The 21,070-nt window shown below is 47.0% G+C and overlaps 1 protein-coding gene across 1 annotated transcript in view; it reads left to right on the forward strand.

Moving 5' to 3' along the window:
- The window catches only part of RBM20 (RNA binding motif protein 20), a 219,159-nt gene that overhangs the window by 138,224 nt on the left and 59,865 nt on the right, over window positions 1-21,070 (forward strand). The window contains exons 2-6 of the mRNA XM_055560987.1: window positions 694-1,771; window positions 3,165-3,226; window positions 5,836-5,927; window positions 6,709-6,806; window positions 19,000-19,143. Of these exons, the coding sequence (XP_055416962.1) occupies window positions 694-1,771; window positions 3,165-3,226; window positions 5,836-5,927; window positions 6,709-6,806; window positions 19,000-19,143 (1,474 nt within the window). The remainder of the gene's footprint in view (window positions 1-693; window positions 1,772-3,164; window positions 3,227-5,835; window positions 5,928-6,708; window positions 6,807-18,999; window positions 19,144-21,070) is intronic.

Raw genomic sequence — 21,070 nt, forward strand, 5'->3', positions numbered from 1 at the left:
TATTAAACATCTTTGCAGATCAAGTTTGGTCTGCATTTTAGCTTATTTTCTTAAGGGCATATTTATAGGATTGAATTATTGGGTCGAAGAATATGGCTGTAATGAGCGCCTGTTGCCCAACTACCTTTGGGCAAAGTTGCACGAGTTTCGATTATCACTGACCTTGTGTCCATTCCACTTTATCTCACCGGCACTGAGTGCTGTCATTTATGTGTATGTGTGTATTTGCTACTTCGGTCAGCAAATATTTGTTTCTAATGGTTTGACTTTATCTCTTTGATTACCAGCGAGTTTGAACATTATACCTTGTAAGAATTTTTCTGTGTGTGTTAGTTGCTCAGTCGTGTCTTTGCCACCCTGTGGACTATAACCCACCAGGCTTCTCTGCCTTTCCCCGGCGAGAATAATGGAGTGGGTAGCCATTCTCTTCTCTAGGGGATCTTCCTGACCCAGGGATTGAACCTGGGTCTCCTGTACTGCAGGCAGATTCTTTACTGTCTGAGCCACCTATTGGAATTTAAAAGATTATTGCACTGATGTGTATGAGCACAGGTTTTTGCAGACTGGATCATATGTGGGGCCTGTGTGGGAGGTCTTGTTTGTATGGGAGGGGGGACCACAGACAGCAGACAAGCAGCCCGTTGCCTGCCAGGTGGAAAGCCGCCGTGCATCTAGCCCTTTGTCTCCTCACAGTGCCGCCAAGCTCCTGGACAAGACCCCGTTCTCGGTCAGTAACCCGAACCCGCTGCTTCCTTCGCCCGCCAGCCTCCAACTGGCCCAGCTGCAAGCTCAGCTCACCCTCCACCGGTTGAAGCTGGCACAGACAGCCGTCACCAACAACACCGCGGCCGCGACGGTCCTCAACCAAGTCCTCTCCAAAGTGGCCATGTCCCAGCCTCTCTTCAACCAGCTGCGGCATCCGTCCATGATCAGCGCCCCCCACGGCCACACCGGGGTGCCCCAACACGCGGCCACCGTGCCCAGCACCCGCTTTCCCTCTAACGCACTCGCCTTCTCACCCCCTGGCCAGACGCGAGGCCCAGGGCCCACGGTGAGCCTTCCCAGCCAGCCCCCCAACGCCATGGTGATGCACTCCTTCATACCTCAGACCCCCGCCCAGCCAGCGGTCATCCTGGGCCTTGGAAAGACTGGGCCCGCGCCCGCTGCTGCAGGGTTCTACGAATATGGCAAAGCCAACTCTGGCCAGGCATATGGCTCTGAAACCGATGGTCAGCCCGGCTTCCTGCCAGCCTCGGCTGCTACCTCGGGCAGCGTGACCTACGAAGGGCACTACAGCCACTCAGGGCAAGATGGCCAGGCTGCCTTTCCCAAGGACTTCTACGGACCCAGTGCCCAAGGGTCGCAGGTGGCAGGTGGATTTGTGGCTGAGCCAGCCGGGGCCTTGAAAGGCGAGGTGGGTCCCCTGCTGCAGGGTCCAAACAGCCAGTGGGAGAGCCCCCATGGGTTCTCTGGCCAGAGCAAGCCTGATCTTGCGGCAGCCCCCAGCCTGTGGCCCCCTCCCCCTGGCCAGCCCTATGAGCTCTATGACCCCGAGGAGCCCACACCAGACAGGACCCCTCCTTCCTTTGGGGGTCGGCTCAACAACAGCAAACAGGGCTTCAGCGGAGCCCGGAGGCGGGCCAAGGAGGAGCCCGCAGTGCTGTCCCTGCGGCCCCTGCAAGCGCACGAGCTGAATGACTTCCACGGTGTGGCCCCCCTCCACCTGCCGCACGTCTGTAGCATCTGCGACAAGAAGGTGTTTGATCTGAAGGTGAGTCATCTGAGACCGGCTGGGAGCTCCAGCTGGAGCCTGGGGGAGCCGGCCACCACAACCCAACCCTTGCTGTTCACGGGCTAAGAACTGTGACACTTGGGGGTTGGGTGACAGGATCTTGCCATAGCTACCCTTGATTAAAATCCTTGGTATTAGAACCAACAGGAATTTCAGAAATGTATCAGGGCCAGTCTCTTGCTTTAAGGCAAGTAAGAGAGTCTTACTTGTATTTATAGATGAGAGAGTCAAGGTGAGTGGGGATCAAGGGACCCAACCTGGGTTATGGAAAAGGGACTCAGGAATTAGAGCCTCTGCCTCCTTGAAAAGGGCTTTTCTCTGTAGAGCACCAGGAAGCTTGAGAGTCTATGTTCCTTGAGAACATACATTGTACTGAGTACAAACGGAGAAAAACTTAGCAGAATTTTGAGTCAGACAAGAAAGTCATTCTCAGATGGGACCTAGACAGATTATTATAGAGGGGCCTCAGCTTGTCCATCTGCAGAATGGAGGTAGAGCCTCATGGCACTTTCCCAGTGGTTGGAAAGTGCTTTGGGCCCCTGCAAACAAAAGCCCATGGTAGTATAAATTTCCCCCTAAAATGTATTGCTGATGCAGTAAAATATTCCAAAGCAATAATAATTACAGTTAGCATACTCTTTGTCTGTGTCAGCAGTAACTCTCCAAGAGAGACACTATTATTACACCCATTTTACAGAGGCAAAGACTGAGGCCCAGAGAGATGAAATGATTTGTCCAGGACCCCATAGTCAGAAAGTGGTGGAGTGGAGATTCAGATGTGGGTCTGACCCTCCTAGAGCCTGTGCCTCTTAAGCACTGAGCTGTACAGCCTTTTGTCTCTTGTCCTGTCTGCAGACCACAATAATCCCTGTTTAGTGGGCATCCCACCACGGTGTGTCTTTCACCTCTGCTGGGTCATGTCATCCAAATGCATCCCAGTCACTCCGGTGGGACATACCTTCTCACCTCCCATCTCTGGAGGGGGTCTGGCTAATATAGGAGGTGATGGAGGATTGAGCCTTTTCTAGGGCTTTCCACCTGCCAGCTTCTCCTATAGAAATGCATCGGTGGGACCAAGGGCCCACTGAGACGGGAAGAGGGAATCAGACTTGTGAATCTGGGCTCCTGTCTGAGATAGACTTGGGATATGCAGGTGGACGCTGGTGGGGTGAGGGCTGGGTAGGACGGCAGGAGCTGGGGGGCAGGGAGGAGTCTGGATGGTGGGGGAGGAAGGGAGGGAGATGTGCCTGCGGGGTTGGTCCAGCGACTGGGTGCTCTGCGCTCCCTGTGTTTAGGAGGAAGCCCGCACGCATCCATTGCCTTCCCGCAGACTCAGTTCTACTTCGGTCATTTTTCTCTCCTTCTGGCCTAGGACTGGGAGCTGCATGTAAAAGGGAAACTACATGCTCAGAAATGCCTGCTCTTCTCTGAAAAGTAAGTGCTGTCCAGGAGGACAGGTCCTTGCATGTGCTCAGCAAGCCTTCATCTAGCTGTGTGCTTTGCCCCATTCTTGCTGGGAAAACAGAGGACAAAGCAAGCCAACCCCTGTGCTCAAGGAGCTTATACTTAATGACAGGGGGTGACAGATGACACGCTAGTGAGGTATGTGTTGGAGTGGCCAAAAAGTTCTTTTGAGTTTTTCCATGACATCATACAGAAGAACCCCAACAAACTTTTTGGCCAACCCAGTAGCATCTCTGGCGGTAAATGCTAATGAGAAAACAGAAAACAGCATCAGGGCAGAGAGAGAGAGAGAGAGTGTGTATGTGTGTGTGTGTGTGTGTGTACGTATGTGTGTGTGCATTCACTCACAGGGGCTGGTGGCAGGGAGACCTCACTGAAGACATACCAGGAGGGTGTGGAATGAGCCATGACTGCCTGGGGGACCAGCACTCCCGGCAGAAGGAATGGCAACTTTGAAGACCCTGGTGTGGTCCAGGGTTGCTCAGCAGCATCAGTGTGAGCAGTGCAGAGTACCTGGGGGGAAGAGCCAGGGAAGTCGTGGGGCCCCATCCTGAGCACTTTGGCTCCTCGAGAGGACTTTTACTTTTGATCTGAGTGCAGCTGGAGCCCTGGAGGGCTGAGCAGATGAGGGATGTGCTCTGGCTTCATTGATTGGGACCCCAGCTGCCATGCTGAGAATTCAGGTGGTAGGGGGCAAAGGCAGATACCTGAAGACCAGTGTTGAGGGTGTTGTAGACACCCACACAGAAAAGAGGAGCTCTGGCCCAGGGAAGTAGAATAGAAGATGGGGTTAAGCGTTTAGAAATGAGCTCATTCAAAAGGCCTCTCTTTCTTATTCACAATAACCAAAAGGTAGGAAGCGACCTAAATGTCCAGGCTAGATGAACACATGTGGTCTATGTTTATGGTGGAATATCGTTCAGCCTTCAAAAGGAAGGGATTTCGTACATGTGCAACAACATGGGTGGAGGTTATGCTAAGTGAGATAAGCCAGTCACAAAAGGACAAACACTGTATGATTCCACTTACAGGAGAGAACTCAGATTCATGGAGACATAAAATAGAATGGAGGCTGCCAGGGCTGGAAGAGGGGTTTGGGGAGTTAGTGGTGAATGGGTAGAGAATTTCAGTTTTACAAGATAGTTCTTCTGGAGCTGGATGGTGGTGATGGTGGCCAAGCAATGTGAATGTAGTTAACGTTACTGAACTGTACACTTAAAAATGGTTAAGATAGTAAGTTTTAGGTTCAGTTCAGTTCAATTCAGTGGCTCAGTCGTGTCTGGCTCTTTGCAACCCCATGAACCACAGCATGCCAGGGCTCCCTGTCCATCACCAACTCCCGGAGTTTACCCAAACTCATGTCCATTGAATCAGTGATACCATCCAACTATCTCATCCTCTGTTGTTTCCTTCTCCTCCTGCCCTCAATCTTTCCCAGCATCAGGGTCTTTTCCAATGAGTCAGCTCTTCACATCAGGTGGCCAAAGTATTGGAGTTTCAGCTTCAACATCAGTCCTTCCGATGAACACCCAGAACTGATCTCCTTTAGGATGGACTGGCTGGATCTCCTTGCAGTCCAAGGGGCTCTAAAGAGTCTTCTCCAACACCACAGTTCAAAAGCATCGATTCTTCTGTGCTCAGCTTTCTTTATGGTCCAACGCTCACATCCATACATGACCGCTGGAAACACCATAGCCTTGACTAGACGGACCTTTGTTGACAAAGTAATGTCTCTGATTTTTAATATGCTGTCTAGGTTGGTCATAACTTTCCTTCCAAGGAGTAAGTGTCTTTTAATTTCATGGCTGCAGTCACCATCTGCAGTGATTTTGGAGCCCCAAAACATAAAGTCAGCCACTGTTTCCACTGTTTCCCCATCTATTTGCCATGAAGTGATGGGACTGGATGCCATGATCTTAGTTTTAGGTTATTAACACAATTTTAAAAATTGATTTTAAAAAACCATTTCTTTTCTCGTTCCCCATCATTTTATTATGGTAAAATTCACATAAGATTCACCATAGTAACCATGCTAAAGTATACAATTCAGTGGTACTTAACACATTGACAAAGTTGTGTAAATAGGACGACTCTCTAGTTCCACATTTTCATCACTCCCAGGGAAACCCATACCCGTTAGGTAGTCACTGCGCATCCCCTTCCCCACCCCCAGCCCCTGGGGACCACTAATCTGCTTTCTATCCCCATGGATATGCTTCTTCTAGACATTTTATATGAATAGACTCAGATAATATGTGACCTTTTGTGGCTTTTTTCACTTCGCATAATATTTTCAGTGCAACCCACATTGTAGCATATGCAGCCTTTATATGGTTGAATAATATTCATATATAAAAAAACATTTCACTTATCCATTCAACTTCTGATCTATATTTTGGGTGTTTCTACCTTTCCGCTGTTATGAATAGGGCTGCTGTGAACATTTGTGTACAAGTTTTGGTTTGAACATCTGCTTTCTACTTTTTGGGGTCTGAGTGTCTTAATGAAATTTCTGGGTCACATGGCAATTCTTTGTCTAACCTATTGAGTAACCAGTTCCCCTTTCTCACCCCCTCCAGCGCTGGTGTGCGGTGTGTCCTCGGTCCCGCAGAGGGAACACTGTGTGGCTCTCCCAACAGCACAGCCGTTTATAACCCCGCTGGGACGGAAGGTGAGGAGGGGCCCACGGGTCAGCAGCTTGAAGCAGAAAGCAGTGTCCCAAAGACTTCTTTTCTTTTTTTTTTTTTTTAAGAATTTTTTTTTTTGATGTGGACCATTTTTAAAGTCTTTATTAAATTTGTTACAATACTGCTTCTGTCTTATGTTTTGGTTTTTTGGCCGAGAAGCATGTGGGATGTTAGCTCCTCAACCAGAGTTGAACCCAAGCTTCGCATTGGAAGGCGAAGGCTTAACATCTGGACTGCCAGGGAAGCCCCCTCCCAAAGGCTTCTTGTGCCTCATCTTTACTAACCAAATGTCCCCGATGTGCCCTCCTTAGACATCTGTAAAGCAAACAGATCCCAAGATGCTAAGAGGCATTGGACTTGCTCTCTGGGCTCTTTGATGTTTTCTACGTGTTTTAGACCTAAAGCTTTGCTGGTTATCAGCACACTCAGAAGTATAATCATGCCAACCACTAATCACTATATTAAAAGGGAATTTTTACTTTTCCCTTCCCACTTCTGTCCTGATAATGACTTTTGGGGGGTTAGGGTTAACCCAGTTATTTATTATTATGTTTGCCTTACAACTTTTAAACATTTCTTTTGAATGATTTATTTCAAGAAAGAAAAGCTAACTTTAATTATTTTTAAAAAGAACATTTGGACAAAAAGTCATTGTTATTTTTAAATAGGGGGGGGATGATTCTTGCACATATCCATAAACAAGGAGTTCTGAAGGTCAAGGAAATGACTGGGTTTTCACTTGATTTTGTGTAATTTACCATTCAGATTACTCCTCAAACCTTGGAACGTCATACGCGGCCATCCCTGCGAGGTCGTTTACTCAGTCAAGTCCCGCGTTCCCTTCAGCTTCCCCAGGGACAAATGTGAGTACAGAAACATTTTCTCCATTGTCACTCGTCATCATCAAAGCATTTTTACCACCTTCTCTGCCTGGGTGTAGAGGTGCAGAGGAGGCTGGGTGAAGTAGGTACAGATGGCGCTTAGTGAAGGGCAGGAAAGCAGAGGTCAGCGTTTAATTCAGTCCAACTGGGGTTGAAACACACAGATTAAAAGTCTGACTTAATTTCTTCAAATTGAAAGCACTCGAAGACTTTCTAGCATTCGGTCCTGGTTTAGAAAAAAATAAGTTTGAGGTCTGTGTGTGTGTTTGTGTGTTGTGTGTTTTCTAGCACTTTGACATTTTATTGAAGTGGACCGTTTCCTTTGAGTGGGTAATTCTGAAACTTGAACAGAAAGAGAAAATGTGTTTGAAAAGTAGGGACTCGGCGCACGTGGTTATTTTTGGCTCCTTGGGGAAATGGTGACATCTGCATAACGCTTTTTTTAGTTGTGTTTGTTTCCTTCTCTGCAGTGTGCACTTTGGTCCCAAAGCTCTAAGGGCTCATCCCTCTTTTTTCCACCAATTGTGACAACTTGCTCTCCCCACTTGCTTCTCCCACTCCGTGTAGCCTGGTCTCCCAGGAGCTACCCAGCTTCCTTTCCTCCCTGGGAAACGCGTGGAAGGCAGTGAGCCACAGAGCCCCCCATAAAGCGAATTTGTTGTTATTTATTCGCTAGGTCGTGTCTTTCTCTTTGTGACTCTGTGAACTATTATACATCAGCCTCCCCTGTCCTCCACTGTCTCCCGGAATTTGCTCAAATTCATGTCTATTGAGTTGGTGATGCTATCTAACCACCTCATCCTCTGCGTCTGACCGAACCCTGCTTGAGGGCGAGTGTCTGTGTGGTTTTGCCTGAATCTGTGGGGTGTTTTTTTTTTCCAGTTTGTCATGTGAGCAGCTGCAGGCTCTTTCTTCTCCAGCTCAGGAGAGCCAGTCTCCCCACATGCCATCCTCTCCACGCATCAGGGCATTGGAGCAAAGCTTGGGAAGAGCAAGCTGAGATGTTTAGGTTTAGACCCTGGGTGCTGAGTGAGTGGGGAGGTGAGGAAGTTCATGATGAGAAGCGAGGCCTGCTTGGACCGCAATTTCTGTTTGTTTGTGTTTTGGGGAGAAGTGCTTCAAGGGGGCGCTCCTGTCTGCAGCCCATGTTTTGGTGAGAGAGAACGTTGTGGTTTCTCTCTGCAGTCTTCAGATGGAAAGCCACGCCTGGTCAGCAGCAGCATTGGGTCAGTCCCAGGAGAGAGGGTGGGTTCAGTGAACCCGTCGTTTGTCTTTGAGTCAGACGCAGGGTTCCATGACCTCGTGTCCAATGCAGGCGCTGGTAGCTCTGGCACGGCTCCCACCCCAGGGCCTGTTTCCCACACTGTGGACCATGGAGCCAGCTCTCTGCCCACTCTGAGACCCCAGCACTGAGCAGAAGGGGCTGTGACCCAGATGGGGGAGGCAGGACTGGGGGTCAGGTGGGCCAGGGATCTGGACACAGGAAAGACAGACTATGTCAGATGAGCCCTTTATAAAGGGGCAGGGGCTGAGTGGGGCGGGGAGAGAAGGACACCTCTGTGTCGGCCTGTGCCTTAGCCACATCCTCCGGCCCCGACCAGTGAACCGCAGGGCCAGAGCCCAGGTTCAAGTCCCAGGTCTGGAGCCCGCCACTGTGTGGCCTCAGACAAGTCACTTTACTTCTGGGAGACTCCTTTTCCTCAAGTGGGGCGAATACTCCCCTGATAATGACTTTTGAAGTTGGGTTTCCATTTTGGCTTGTGAGCCTTCTGATGACGCCACTGATCTTGGAGCATCTTTGTGGCCGTTTGAGCACTGTCTTCTGATTCGATGGTCTGAGTGGTAAGGTGGGCGTGAGGCTCAGGGCAGACCAGTGTTGTCCTGCCCTTGTGAAGGTCAAAGGAGACCATGTCGGTGACAAGGATTAGTGAACCGTGCGGCGTGTGAGCAGTAATAATGGCTGGTATTGAGCACAAGACCATGTAACCTTTTGTGGGGAAACCCATGCTATGGTCAGACAAACCTGTGCTCTGTTTGCTGGTCGTGTGACTAGGGGCTGGTCTCAGGGTCAGCATTCCTTCTGCACAACTCTGTCTGGGAATCCCTCTAGTCCCGTCTGCTCCCCCTGAGAAGCTGAGAGTTCCCACGGAAGGGCTTTACCCAGGCAGGGGGCAGACACCAGCAATGTGCTGACTCGTGATCATTTGTGAGTACAGCTTCCTCTGGATGCCTAGAGACGGGGTGTTCATCTGGCTTGAGCCTGAGAAGCAACACAAGAAACATTTTGCTTTCTGTGCTGTGGCAGCAGAAAGGTGATGGAAAGCCCAGACATAGTCAGATGATAATCACAATAGCTGTTATTATATGGTGCTCAATACTTTCTTAGCATTTTTGTATGTATTAACTCATTTAATCCCCTAGATAACCCTGTGAGGTGAGGAAACCGAGGCACAGAGAGACTAAATTCCCTGCCTAAGGTCACCCAGCTGGTAAAGGGCAGCCGTGGGATTTGAACTCAGGGGACCTGGCTCCAGAAGCCTCACTTTTAACCTCTAAGCCCTACTGCCCATCTCTGAGGTCTCTCCATCAGGATGATTCTCTCCTTAGTATGTTTCCCCTTGTCCCTCCCCAGCTTCCACTCCACAAGCTGCTTAGCAGGCTCTCAGGCTGTCTTGGGAGTGATGAGGTCTTCTTGGGCCTCAGTCAGCAGCTGCCGTGGAGCAAAAGGTGAAGAGGCCGTCAGACCTGGCAGCCGAATTCTTCAGCACCGTGACAGGGTCTCCCAAGATGAACCCAGACGTTTGGAGGCATTTGTACATGCTCAGGGGAGGCAAAGAGGTGTCATCTGACTGATTTTATCGTTGTAAGTTGTGAAGTCTCTTTGGTCACATAAGCTTCCCAAGGATATTTGGGGGACAAGGACAGAGTTTGCTCTAGCTGGTCCCTGCAGCATCAGAGCCCGTTCATCCTTCTGGTCCTCTTGTTGCCGTTTCTGACAAATGCAATCAAATGTAGGTGTGTTTCTTTAGAAAAACCTGAAATCCAAAAATATTGACTTGTGAAGACAAGCTGAGAAATATGTTGAATCCACTACTGAAAAATCCTCTGCGAGGCTCCTTATGTAGTGCTAGAGTCCCTCAGAGGAATTATTGACTCTTTTTCTGTCTGTAGTTGCTGGTCTCCAAAGATAAGCAGATGCACCAAGGGGTGGTTAATCTGTTACCAAAGGGCGCTTTTTTCAGGCTCCATGAGTGCCTAGAAAGCTCCTTTTGCATACATACGTCTGTTGTGTTTCCTGCTTACATAATGTGTGCTTTTTGTGAAAACTCAAGCAGAAAAGAAATATTTAAAGAGGACATTAAAGTGGGAGTGAAATTCCTCCCACTTTCCCCCCTTTCTGCCCCCATAGAGACCCGTGAAGGCTTTCGTGCCTTTTCCTCCAGAAGTGTTTTCCAGTTGAGTGCCCGGGCTTTTTCTGCCTGATTCCGCTTACATACATCTTTTCAGAAACACGTTTTGAGTAAAAGCAGGAATCACCAGGACTCGGCCACTGTCACATCAGTATTGTTTGTGGAGCAGAGAACAGTTCTTCCTTCTAAAAAGTGTGTGTTTTAATCACTCGGTCATGTCCAGCTCCTTGCGACAGCATGGGCTGTAGCCCGCCAGGCTCCTCTCTCCGTGGAATTCTCTAGGCAGGAATACTGGAGTGGGTAGCCATTCGCTTTTTTGCGGGATCTTCCTGACTCAGGCAAAGAGCCCGGGTCTCGTGCACTGCCGGCAGATTCTTTACCATTTGAGCCACCAGGGAAGCCCTCTTCCTTCTAAAGCCCCCTGTTTTTAAGCAGGGAACGGCCACACGGGGTTCCATGGCGTGACGGAGGCTTCAGCAGGTATCTGAACTGCCACAGAATCTAAAATGACCACACAACATGTCTACTGGCTGAATTTGGACTTATCTCAATTCGGTTAGAAATGCAAGCCATGCAAGCCTTTCCGTGTTTATTTCTGACAGAGATGGGGCACTGAAGTGGCGGTTGTGTGCTCTGCTGAGGGTGGGTGATTTGTGCCTGTCCCTGGCCCCTCCCCTCCACCTCCAGGATCCCGGGAGAAGGGTGTTCACTTTCACTTAAGCTCTTGCCGTGTGAGGGAGCAGAGGCGCTTTATCCTTGGCTGCCTGAGTCGTCATAAACAGAGTAATCAGGTTTCTGCAAGGGGCCATAGGGGCCTTCTCAGCCTGTAAATAGTCTTCTTGTGCCTGCCTGAGATGCACTTTGCCTGCTGACTGTCCCATAAAGTCACTTTGCAGTTTGCACAGACACCTTAGAGTTTATTTAGTAGCGCTAGTGCCTCAGATGGGGCTTCCCTGGCTGGGGACGATATGTATTGTTTTCACGGTTTCTTTCTCACTAGAACCTTGCTCACCAGAAAATGTGTGTAAATAAAGAAACCGAGGCACAGGGAAATAGAAATGCTGTGAGAAGCCAGAGGTTTAAGTCATAGGTTGCCCCTCCGATTGCTGGCACCTCTCTTTCCACCTCTCTTTCCACCCTGGCCTCTAAGCTCCATGGCTCAGAGCACCCTGGTCTCCTGACCCCCCATAGACCATGAAGAGTAGTAACTGATGTGGCAAATACCCTTCCCCTCCTCCACCATTCCAGCTCTATCCTTGCTCTTGTCCCCTCAGCAAGGCTTACCTTGTGCATTTTCGAAGAGAGCAAAGAATGAAGAAGCAGAAGACCCGCGTGGGTCTTTTTTTTTTCTTTTTTGCTTACAAATCTGAATTTTTTTGTTGCTGCAAAAATAGTAAAATGATGTAAATGTTAAACAGTAACAGAAGTATACAAAATAGAAAATCCAACCCTGGAGCAAAAACTAAAGGTAAATGTCTTCAGCTATCACTGTCTGTCTCTAGCTAGGGTACCTGTGCAAATTTACTTACTGTAAGTGTATACTTGGGGGAAAATCAGATCATGTTGTATTGTCTATAGTGGGACTTGGTTTTTTCACTATCTGCATGGTATGTTCAAAATCAACCTCATGAGAACTAAACGTTTTCCCTGTGTCTGTCCTCAGGTATGTTTAGCACAAACCCAGCAGAGGCCTACAAACTGTGTGCCAGGTGAAATTAGGTCACACCTAGAGGAGATGAGGCTGGAGCAGAGAAAATGGTTTATTGAAGATCGCCTCTATACTGTAACTCTTAAAAGCAGATTGAGAGACTTCTCTCACCCTGGGGGCCTCTTGCCCAGAGCCACATGGTTATGACAGCTCTGTGAATTATTGAAACTGGGTCTGTTCTTTGAACTCATCTTCGAGGTCTGTTCCCTCTTGCATCAGAGGGCATTGAAAGGTCTCAGAATCTTCCTACACAAGTCTTGCTCTTCTCACATTTCCACCCATCCATAAAAGATCTGCGAGGGACTGGAGAGGTCTTAGATCCGGTCGCATGAACCATTAGAAGCAGTGTCTGGTTTTGCTTTATTTATTTATGGCTGCGCTAGGTCCTCCTTTCTGTGCATGAGCTTTCACCAGTTGCTGTGAGTGGGGGCTACTCTATTATCATTGTGATGCGCGGGGTTCTTAATGCGGTGGCTTCTCTTGTTGCAGAGCACAGGCTGCAGAGGATGCAGGCTTCGGAAGTTGCAGCATGTGGGGCTCAGTGGTTGAGGCGCGTGGACTCTAGAGCACAGGCTCAGTAGCTGCGGCACATGGGTTTAGGTGCCCTGAGGCATGTGGAATCTTCCCCCACCAGGGATCGAACCCATGTCCCCTGCATTGGCAGGTGGATTCTTAACAGTGGGCCACCAGGGAAGTCTAGAAGCAGCATCTGGTTTTAAATGAGTGGCTGCAACCAATGAAAATGTACCCAGGGCCCTGATTGCACATGGGGGCATGCCATGCCATGCTAGCTTGTGAACTGACTGGAGCATCCCCTGGGCTGGTGATGGATGATTGTCCCCTCAGGTTAGTAATGAAGACTTCAGTTACCACCCAGACACCTTAGCTCTCTTAGAGACTTGACCTTGGACTGAAAAGTTTCAAATGCACCTGTCGCCTGTGTGCCTCCTGGGAGAGCATTAGTGGATGGGATGTTAGCAGAGCCCATCAACACCAGCCTCACAATTCTAAGTCCAGCTGCTGCTCTACCCCCCAGCACATCTTTTAAAATTTATTTTTGTAATTTCAAATTTTAATTTAATTTAGACTTACGGAACAGTTGCAAGAACGATACAAGAACCCCCATATACCTTTTACTTAGATTCACTACATTTTTACATTTTGGCTGATTTACTTTATCATTCTTTCTCTGTGCCTCTCTGTCTCTCTGTATCATCTGTCCTTCCATCCATCTGTCCATCCATCCATCCAATGATCTATATGCATGTTTCTCCTGAACTATTGGAGTCATTGTACCTCTTCACCCATAACTACATCAGCATGAATTTCCTGAGAACACAGACATTCTCTTACATCATCATAGTACTGCTGCTGCCAAGTCGCTTCAGTCGTGTCCGACTCTGTGCAACCCCGTGGACTACGGCCTACCAGGCTTCTCTGTCCATGGGATTCTCCAGGCAAGAACACTGGAGTGGGTTGCCATTTCCTTCTCCACAGTTATATTTTTTTTCCTTGTCCAGTAGCATCACGTGTGTGTATGATAAATCGCTTCAGTCATGTCCAACTCTTTGCAAGCTAATGGACTGTAGCTTGCCAGGCTCCTCTGTCCATGGGATTTCCCAGGCAAGAATAGTAGAGTGGATTGCCATGCTCTCCTCCAGGAGATCTTCCTGACCCAAGGATCGAACCCGCGTCTATCTCTTATGTCTGTTTCATTTGCAGGTAGATTCTTTACCACTAGCACCACCTGGGAAGCCCAGCACATTCTTGAACTATCACAGGAAAGAAAGGAACAAGTGTTTATTTATAGAAGCTTGCTGACACCAGGCTTTGCATGAAGACACTTTATATAGTAATACATTGTGGCATTTTTGTCCTATAGAATCAGTTTTTATTTTCCCTGTTTTATAGAGAAGCAAAACCAGCTTGGAGAAATTCAGTTCCTTGCTCGTGGTCGACATTGGAGAGCAGGAACACTGGAGACAGACCCAGGTCTGTCTTGATGCTCCTACTGCCCTGGCCCGAGTGCCTGGAGGTCAGAGGCACACAGCTGCTGTGTCGGTCCTCAGGGTGGTAGCAGGCCCCGTGTGTGTTTAGTTTATCTCAGTGTATGATCTCAACTCCTCTCTTTCCTTCTGAAGGCACAGTCGTTCAGGGGGCAGACACATTGGCAAGTGCTCCCTGCTTGGAGCTCACCTTCAGTTCTGTAAAGAGGAGACCGACACCCAACACAGACAGGCCTGTCTGAACCATGACGGTCCTTGTGCATGTATGTGTGCTGGAATGGCTGATCACCCAGAGTAGAAAGACAGGCATTACATTCATTGGGCAGGGGGTGGAAAAGATGCAGGTTTCCTGTGTTTGCCCAGCATAGTTGGGGAAACTTATCATTATCCTGGATCTTAGGGTTTAGCTTGGCAAGGCTTCTGAGACGAGTGGAATTTTAGAACGCTGAGCCACATAAGCATGGCTATTTTACATCTGGAAGGGACTTGAGATATATAGACTAACTCCCTCATACCAGACACTGGGGAACTCAGGCCCCCAAAGGAAAGCCAGTTTATCCTTGTCATGCCCCTAATCGGTAGCTGAGCTGGGTCTGAAATCCAGTCCTCTGTCTTCCAAGTTCAGGGTGTTTTTTTTTTTAACTACATCAGAAAGTCTTGTGGTTTTTACAGCCCAGACCCTTTTAAATTATTCACTCCTACCTCAGGCAGCCCCTGTCCTGCATTTTATGTTTGGCAAAGTACTATCTATTTGCCAAAGTACTTATATTAGTGAGTTTAGTGAGTAATTAACTAGTTACCCGTTTTTATTAAAGCAGATACATGAGTCACCCTTTCTCATCAGCCTAGAGATCTAACCACAGGTTACCTTATTAGTAAAGAAACTCAAAGTATGATTTCAACTTGGGTTTTTTTAAATGTCAAAAGTAACCATCCTTCTTTGGGGGATGTATGTATACCTATAGCTGATTCACTTTGCTGCACAGCAGAAACTGACCCAGCGGTGTAAAACAAGTATACTCCAACACACACACGCACACACACACACACACACACACACACACACACTCCTTTCTTGATAAATTATTACCTTCAAAGACCCTTCAGGACTTGGGCTCCTTAGAGAACCCAGGTAGGGAATAAGTGTACAACATTGTGCTGCCTGCACCAGGGCACTCTGGGTTGTCTGCAATCCTGGTGAGCAGACTTTAGAAGTACCGCCTGGACCATATCCTCCCTTCCTCCCTCATCATTTAGATCTCCCATGGGACGTAAGGCAAATAATAGCCATGCTTTATATGAAGTGTTCAAGGATGGACTAGAGTGATTATACATATAACTCTATGCCCTTGATGAATCAAATATGATTTTGAACCTAATTAAGTTTAACAAAAAGATATTTTAGATCACTCACAGAATGTAGACTGAGCTATCTTAAATTGAATATTTGCAAAACAGTACAACACATAGAAAATGTTTCTAAGGACTTCCCCGGTGGTCCAGTGGTTAAGACTCTGCCTCCCAATGCAGGAGGTGCATCCATGAAATGTACTTTTTTAAATATGTAAATAGGTACTTTATTTTTAAATTTTTTTCAAAATGGACAACTTTTCATTGAGATGCAGTTGATTTACAGTGTAGTATTAGTGTCAGGTGTACAGCAAAGCGATTGTTTTATCTCTCTCTCTCTCTCTCTCTCTCTCTCTCTATCTATCTATTCCGGAGAAGGCAATGGCACCCCACTCCAGCACTCTTGCCTGGAAAATCCCATGGACGGAGGAGCCTGGTAGGCTGTGGTCCATGGGGTTGCTGGGAGTTGGACATGACTGAGCGACTTCACTTTCGCTTTTCACTTTCATGCATTGGAGAAGGAAATGGCAACCCACTCCAGTGTTCTTGCCTGGAGAATCCCAGGGACGGAGGTGCCTGGTGGGCTTCCGTCTCTGGGGTCGCACAGAGTCGGACACGACTGAAGCGACTTAGCAGCAGCAGCAGCTATATCTATTCTTTTCCAGACTTTTTTATTATAGGTTAAGATATTGAATATAGTTCCCTGTGCCATATAGTAGGTTCTTGACTTTTATCTGTTATATATATATAGTAGTGTATAACTGTTAATCTCAAACTCCTTATTTATCCCTCCGCCACTTTCCCCTTTGGTTGTCATAAATTTGTTCTCTATGTCTGTGAGTCTATTTCTGTTTTGTAAATAAGTTCCTTTGTATCATTTGTGTAGATTCCACATATACTGCTATTGCTAAGTCACTTTAGTCGTGTCACTCTGTGCGACCCCATAGACGGCAGCCCACCAGGCACCCCCGTCCCTGGGATTCTCCAGGCAAGAACACTGGAGTGGGTTGCCATTTCCTTCTCCAATGCATGAAAGTGAAAAGTGAAAGTGAAGTCACTCAGTCGTATCCGACTCTTAGCGACCCCATGGACTGCAGCCTACCAGCCTCCTCCATCCATGGGATTTTCCAGGCAAGAGTACTGGAGTGGGGTGCCATTGCCTTCTCCGGATTCCACATATAAGTGATGTGATATTTGTCTTTCTCTGACTTACTTCACTTAGTGTGATAGTCTCTAGGTCCATCCATGTTGCTGCAATGTACTTTTTAAATTTAAATGAAAACCTTAATTGAGACCCATTTATTTTGGCACCTTTATAACCTGTCTGCAGTGTGACTTCATCTTGTTCTTAGGTGACCTGCAGCAGTGGAGGTGTTTACTTCTCAGAGGCAGGCTCTGCCCTCAGTAGCAGTTGCTGCACTAACCCTCAGATAAAAGCCTCTCGAGTTGCTCTTTTAATCTGCAGGAGACAATCGGGGAGGTGCTGGCCCTCATGCCCGGTCACTAGGCAACAGGACAGGCAAGGAGCTGGAGAGGCCCAGAACCTCCCTGCATGTCTGCCCTGTGGCCTGAGCAAACATGAGCCCAAGCCGACCACAGCAGTCACGTGGACAGAAACGTGCCCAGCTAAGAGAAGCCGGCAGAGCACCCAGCCTCAGCCCTTTTGTTGATGAACTCAGAGTACTGGCAATTTTGCCCAGCCCAAGAGCTCAGCTGGGTCAGCATCTTGGTGTGGCCCCCTCGCCCTAATGAAAAGCAAAGATCCTGCCTCTTAGCTCTCCTCCCGTCACCCTTGGAGAAGGACACAGTTCTTCTGAGCCAGACTTACCCTCAAAGCCTCCCAGCTTATGGAGAGCTCTTTTTGCGCCTTAGGGAGGCGTGCACATGCTCTGGGAGCCACCCGGGCCAGGCACGGAAGACTGTCCCCCTTTGGGAAATGCTTGACCTCTGGACACTGCAGAGAGGGAGGTCTGAAAGAAACACATGGGTTTCTCCAATTCAGGGCTGAACCATCCAAGGAAATTCTTGACTGACTCTAATTGTCCTCAGCTCAGATGAGAAAAATGAAGACTTTTCATGGTAGAATTACCCAAGTATTAGTCCCTGTTAGGGATGAGACCTCAGACTTTCCCACTGTATTACCATAGCTGAGTAGGACCTACATCAAATGTAATTAGATGTTGAAGTTCACTTTATCACAGAAGATGGTGATTATGCAAATATGGGCTATGCTATTAGTATGGGTTTCGAAAATTGCATCCTTCTCTTCTACTTTAGGTTGGCTTATGGGTACTAATTCTTGAACCTCCTGGAGACTCCAGGCTGATTAAAGTTTGCACAGACCAAACACACACTTCCTCCCTCCAAGAGCTGTGATTAGGCCCAAGTCTTTGTTTCTGAACTGTGTTCCTTAGAGGCGCCTTTGGGACTGTTGGATGGAGGGTGGCGGCAGGGTGTTGGACCATAAGGTTTGTCTAAAGCAGCTCCTCTTTAGTTGTTGAATATTTTGGGCTGGTGGGCAAGCTTTTGTTTGAAGAAAGGATTTCAGAGCTAACAAAGTTTTGAAAGCCACTGTCCTAAAAACCAAAGATTGTTGCTATGAATGTCTCTGTGTATGTATTAGGTTCACCGGTCCTTTCATGTTCTTTTTTCTTTATTGGGTTTTTAAAAAATTATAAGTCAAATAATACGAGGTATATAAGAAACAGCTTAAACATCTCTCCCCTTACTCCCTTCCAGTTCTGCTCTTTGAAGATAACCAGTACTGACAGGTTGATATGCACCCTCCCACGTGTTTGTCTGTCTGTGCTGATATCCTTTAAAATGTTTTCATTGTGAAAAATTTCAAACATGCAAAAGAGTAGAAACGAGTGTTGTTAACCCATATGTACTGATCCCCCAGTTCCAATAATTATCAAGACTTTACAACACTTGCTTCATCTTCTTCTCATACATTTTTGGGTTTTTGTTTTGTTTTAGAAGAATAGTGTTATACTACATCTGTACTTGGCAACTGTTTTTTACTTAATCTGTCTTAAAAATTTTGTCCTGATCAGCTCATTTACCACTTCCTCTTCATGGCTGCATAGGTTTCCATCATATGTGTGAACCATCAATTACTCAGTCATTATCCTATTCTTGGACATTCAGGCTGTTTCCAGAAGTTTTGGCAATAAGTTGTAAATTTATTATAATAAGCTAACTGTAATAAAAGTCCTTGTATGTATTTACATATTGGTAAATTTATTTCTGTAGGTAAGATTTTCAAAAGTGGGATGGCAGGATCCTGGGCTATATATTGAGTTGGCCAAAAAGTTTCCATAACATCTTATGGAAAAACTGAAAGGAAATTTTGGGCAAACCCTATATATTTTAAGTTTTATCCAATATTGCCAAAGTATATTCTCAAAAGATTGTCAATATATAACTTCCCACCAGCAATGTATGGATATATTGTCTCTTTATCAAGTCTGGATAGGATTGCTCGTTAAAAATGTTATGAATCTTCTGTGTAGAGATGGCATAAAATCAATGTTTCATATGTGTCTGCGAATGGATTCTTTTTCTGCATTTATTTTGTAAATTTTAGTTTTGCAATCATTATTTGGGGAGAGGGGGAGATAGCCATTAGGAGCATCTGGAATAGAGGGCAGGAAGGAAATGTCGTTTGAAGACCAACCACGGGTCTTTGTTCCCCTTAGTTTGCCCAGCGGAAAACGGGCGCCGGCCGCGTGGTCCACATCTGCAACCTGCCGGAGGGAAGCTGCACAGAGAATGACGTCATTAACCTGGGGCTGCCCTTTGGCAAGGTCACTAATTATATCCTCATGAAGTCAACTAATCAGGTAAGTCTGAGCATGTTCACACTGGTAGGTACTGGATAAACCACACACTGGGAAGGGAACTATATAATTTTTTTTTTTTTTATAAAAGAAGCTGTTTGTAACATAAAGGGGTGATGCACAGCTGGCCTCCTGCTGATGCAGCACTGAGATTTTCATCATCGTCGGTGGTGGTGTTTTGTTTCCTCTGGTTTCACTTTACCCTTCTTGTGATGGGCCCAGGCCTTTGCGAGTTACCTAGAGGTGAGGATGTGTTTTGGAATGAAGTGTTCCTTAACATAGAAAAACCAGCTGGTTCCTAAACAGAAATCCATGGACTCGAGTCTTTGCACTGTATTACCCACCCCCTGAGCTAACGCTAGTCTTTCTCACCTTCTACGTTCCTCATCTCTGATGGCACGTGGATTTTGAGCCAGCCAACAACTGACCGGGAAGAGGTATTTTCAGTGATCCTTGGGGTTGACATCCGAGGCTCTTGGCTCTCGTAGCAAGAGAGTAGGTAGGAATTAATGGATGCATGGTGAATCTAAGGAACTAAGAACCCTAAGCCCATGTGGACTGAGTCTTTGGGGGTTATGTTTGCCTTCATTTCTAAAGTCAGGAGAGGAATTTATACAGCGACTGGTCAGCAGTAAGAACATTTAGTCTTTTATTTTTAATGACTATTTTAACTTAAGGAATCAGAGGAACAGGCACAGGAGAAATTCTTTTCTTAAGTAAGGCACGGACTTTGGAAAATCAAAGCCACCTTGGATCATCAGGGGTCTTCCTCCGTCAACTCGGGCTTGGACTACTCATGTAGTCTCTTCATTCCTCCTTCTCAGAATTCTATTTTGGGCCAATTTCCAAAATTCTGCTTGCAACATGAATGCAGTGAGATTCACTGGGTTCATTTTATTTCCGTGTGAGGTGAAAGCTAGAGGTGCTAAAATGTTGGTGTGAGGAATGAGGCACCTAGAGTCAGACAGATAGAGCTTATGTTGTGGAATCTAAAACATACAGCAAAGTAGTGAGTATAACGTAAAAAAAGCAGACTCACAAATATAGAGAAACAGCTGGTGGTTACTAACGGGGCGGGGGTAGGGGCACTGTTGGTGGACCAGTGGGAGGCACAAGCTGTTGGGTGTAACATAGGCTCGGGGTGTGTTATATGACACAGAAAATGCAGCCAGTGTTGTGTCATAACTGTAAATGGAAAGTAACCTGTAAAAATTGTATAAAAATAAAACATTTTAAAAAAGAGGCACTTAGAAAGCTGAGTGGTAGATTTTGAAATAAAACTGTAAAGAACCCTGACTTTTTGGTCTCCCACCCTTCTGCCGTGGACTGACAGTACAGAGAAAGGCAAGACTGAAGTTAAAAAGCAAATGTGAGGGAAGTGGGCGGGCGGTCAGCTTGTTTAGCCCACGCAGTTCAAGGAAATGGGAGGTGAGAGCTTGCAGAGAGGGGTCCCTGGTCACAGACCATGTTTCCTTCTGAGCACTGATGTTGAGAAGTTGCATTGATCAGTCAGTGGTCAATTGACCAGTTCGTTGCATTGTGATTATGGTATTAATACAAACCCATCGAATCTAAGATACAATAACAGTGACCAGTCTCTCACTGCAGCTCCTGGGGCAAACTAACAGGTCAGTCAAAACAATTTGCAGGGACTTCACTGGTGGCCTAGTGGTTAGGATTCTGGCTTTCACTGGTATGGCCCGGGTTCAGTCCCTGATCAGAGATCTGAAATCCTGCAAGCCGCTTAGTGTGGCCAAAAAAAAAAAATGTGTATATAGAAACTCCCTGTAGCATCAATTGAGTGGAAAAGCCCATTTCTTTGTAAATTTTTATTAGAACAGTTAAAGAGGAGAAATACTGTGGAAACATAACTGTTTCCTCTCTCTCCAGCTCACAAAGACATGGCCTTCCTTCAAGCCTCAGAAACCCC

The sequence above is a fragment of the Bubalus kerabau genome, chromosome 22, assembly GCF_029407905.1.
Source record: "Bubalus kerabau isolate K-KA32 ecotype Philippines breed swamp buffalo chromosome 22, PCC_UOA_SB_1v2, whole genome shotgun sequence".
Classification (NCBI taxonomy): Eukaryota; Metazoa; Chordata; class Mammalia; order Artiodactyla; family Bovidae; genus Bubalus; species Bubalus kerabau.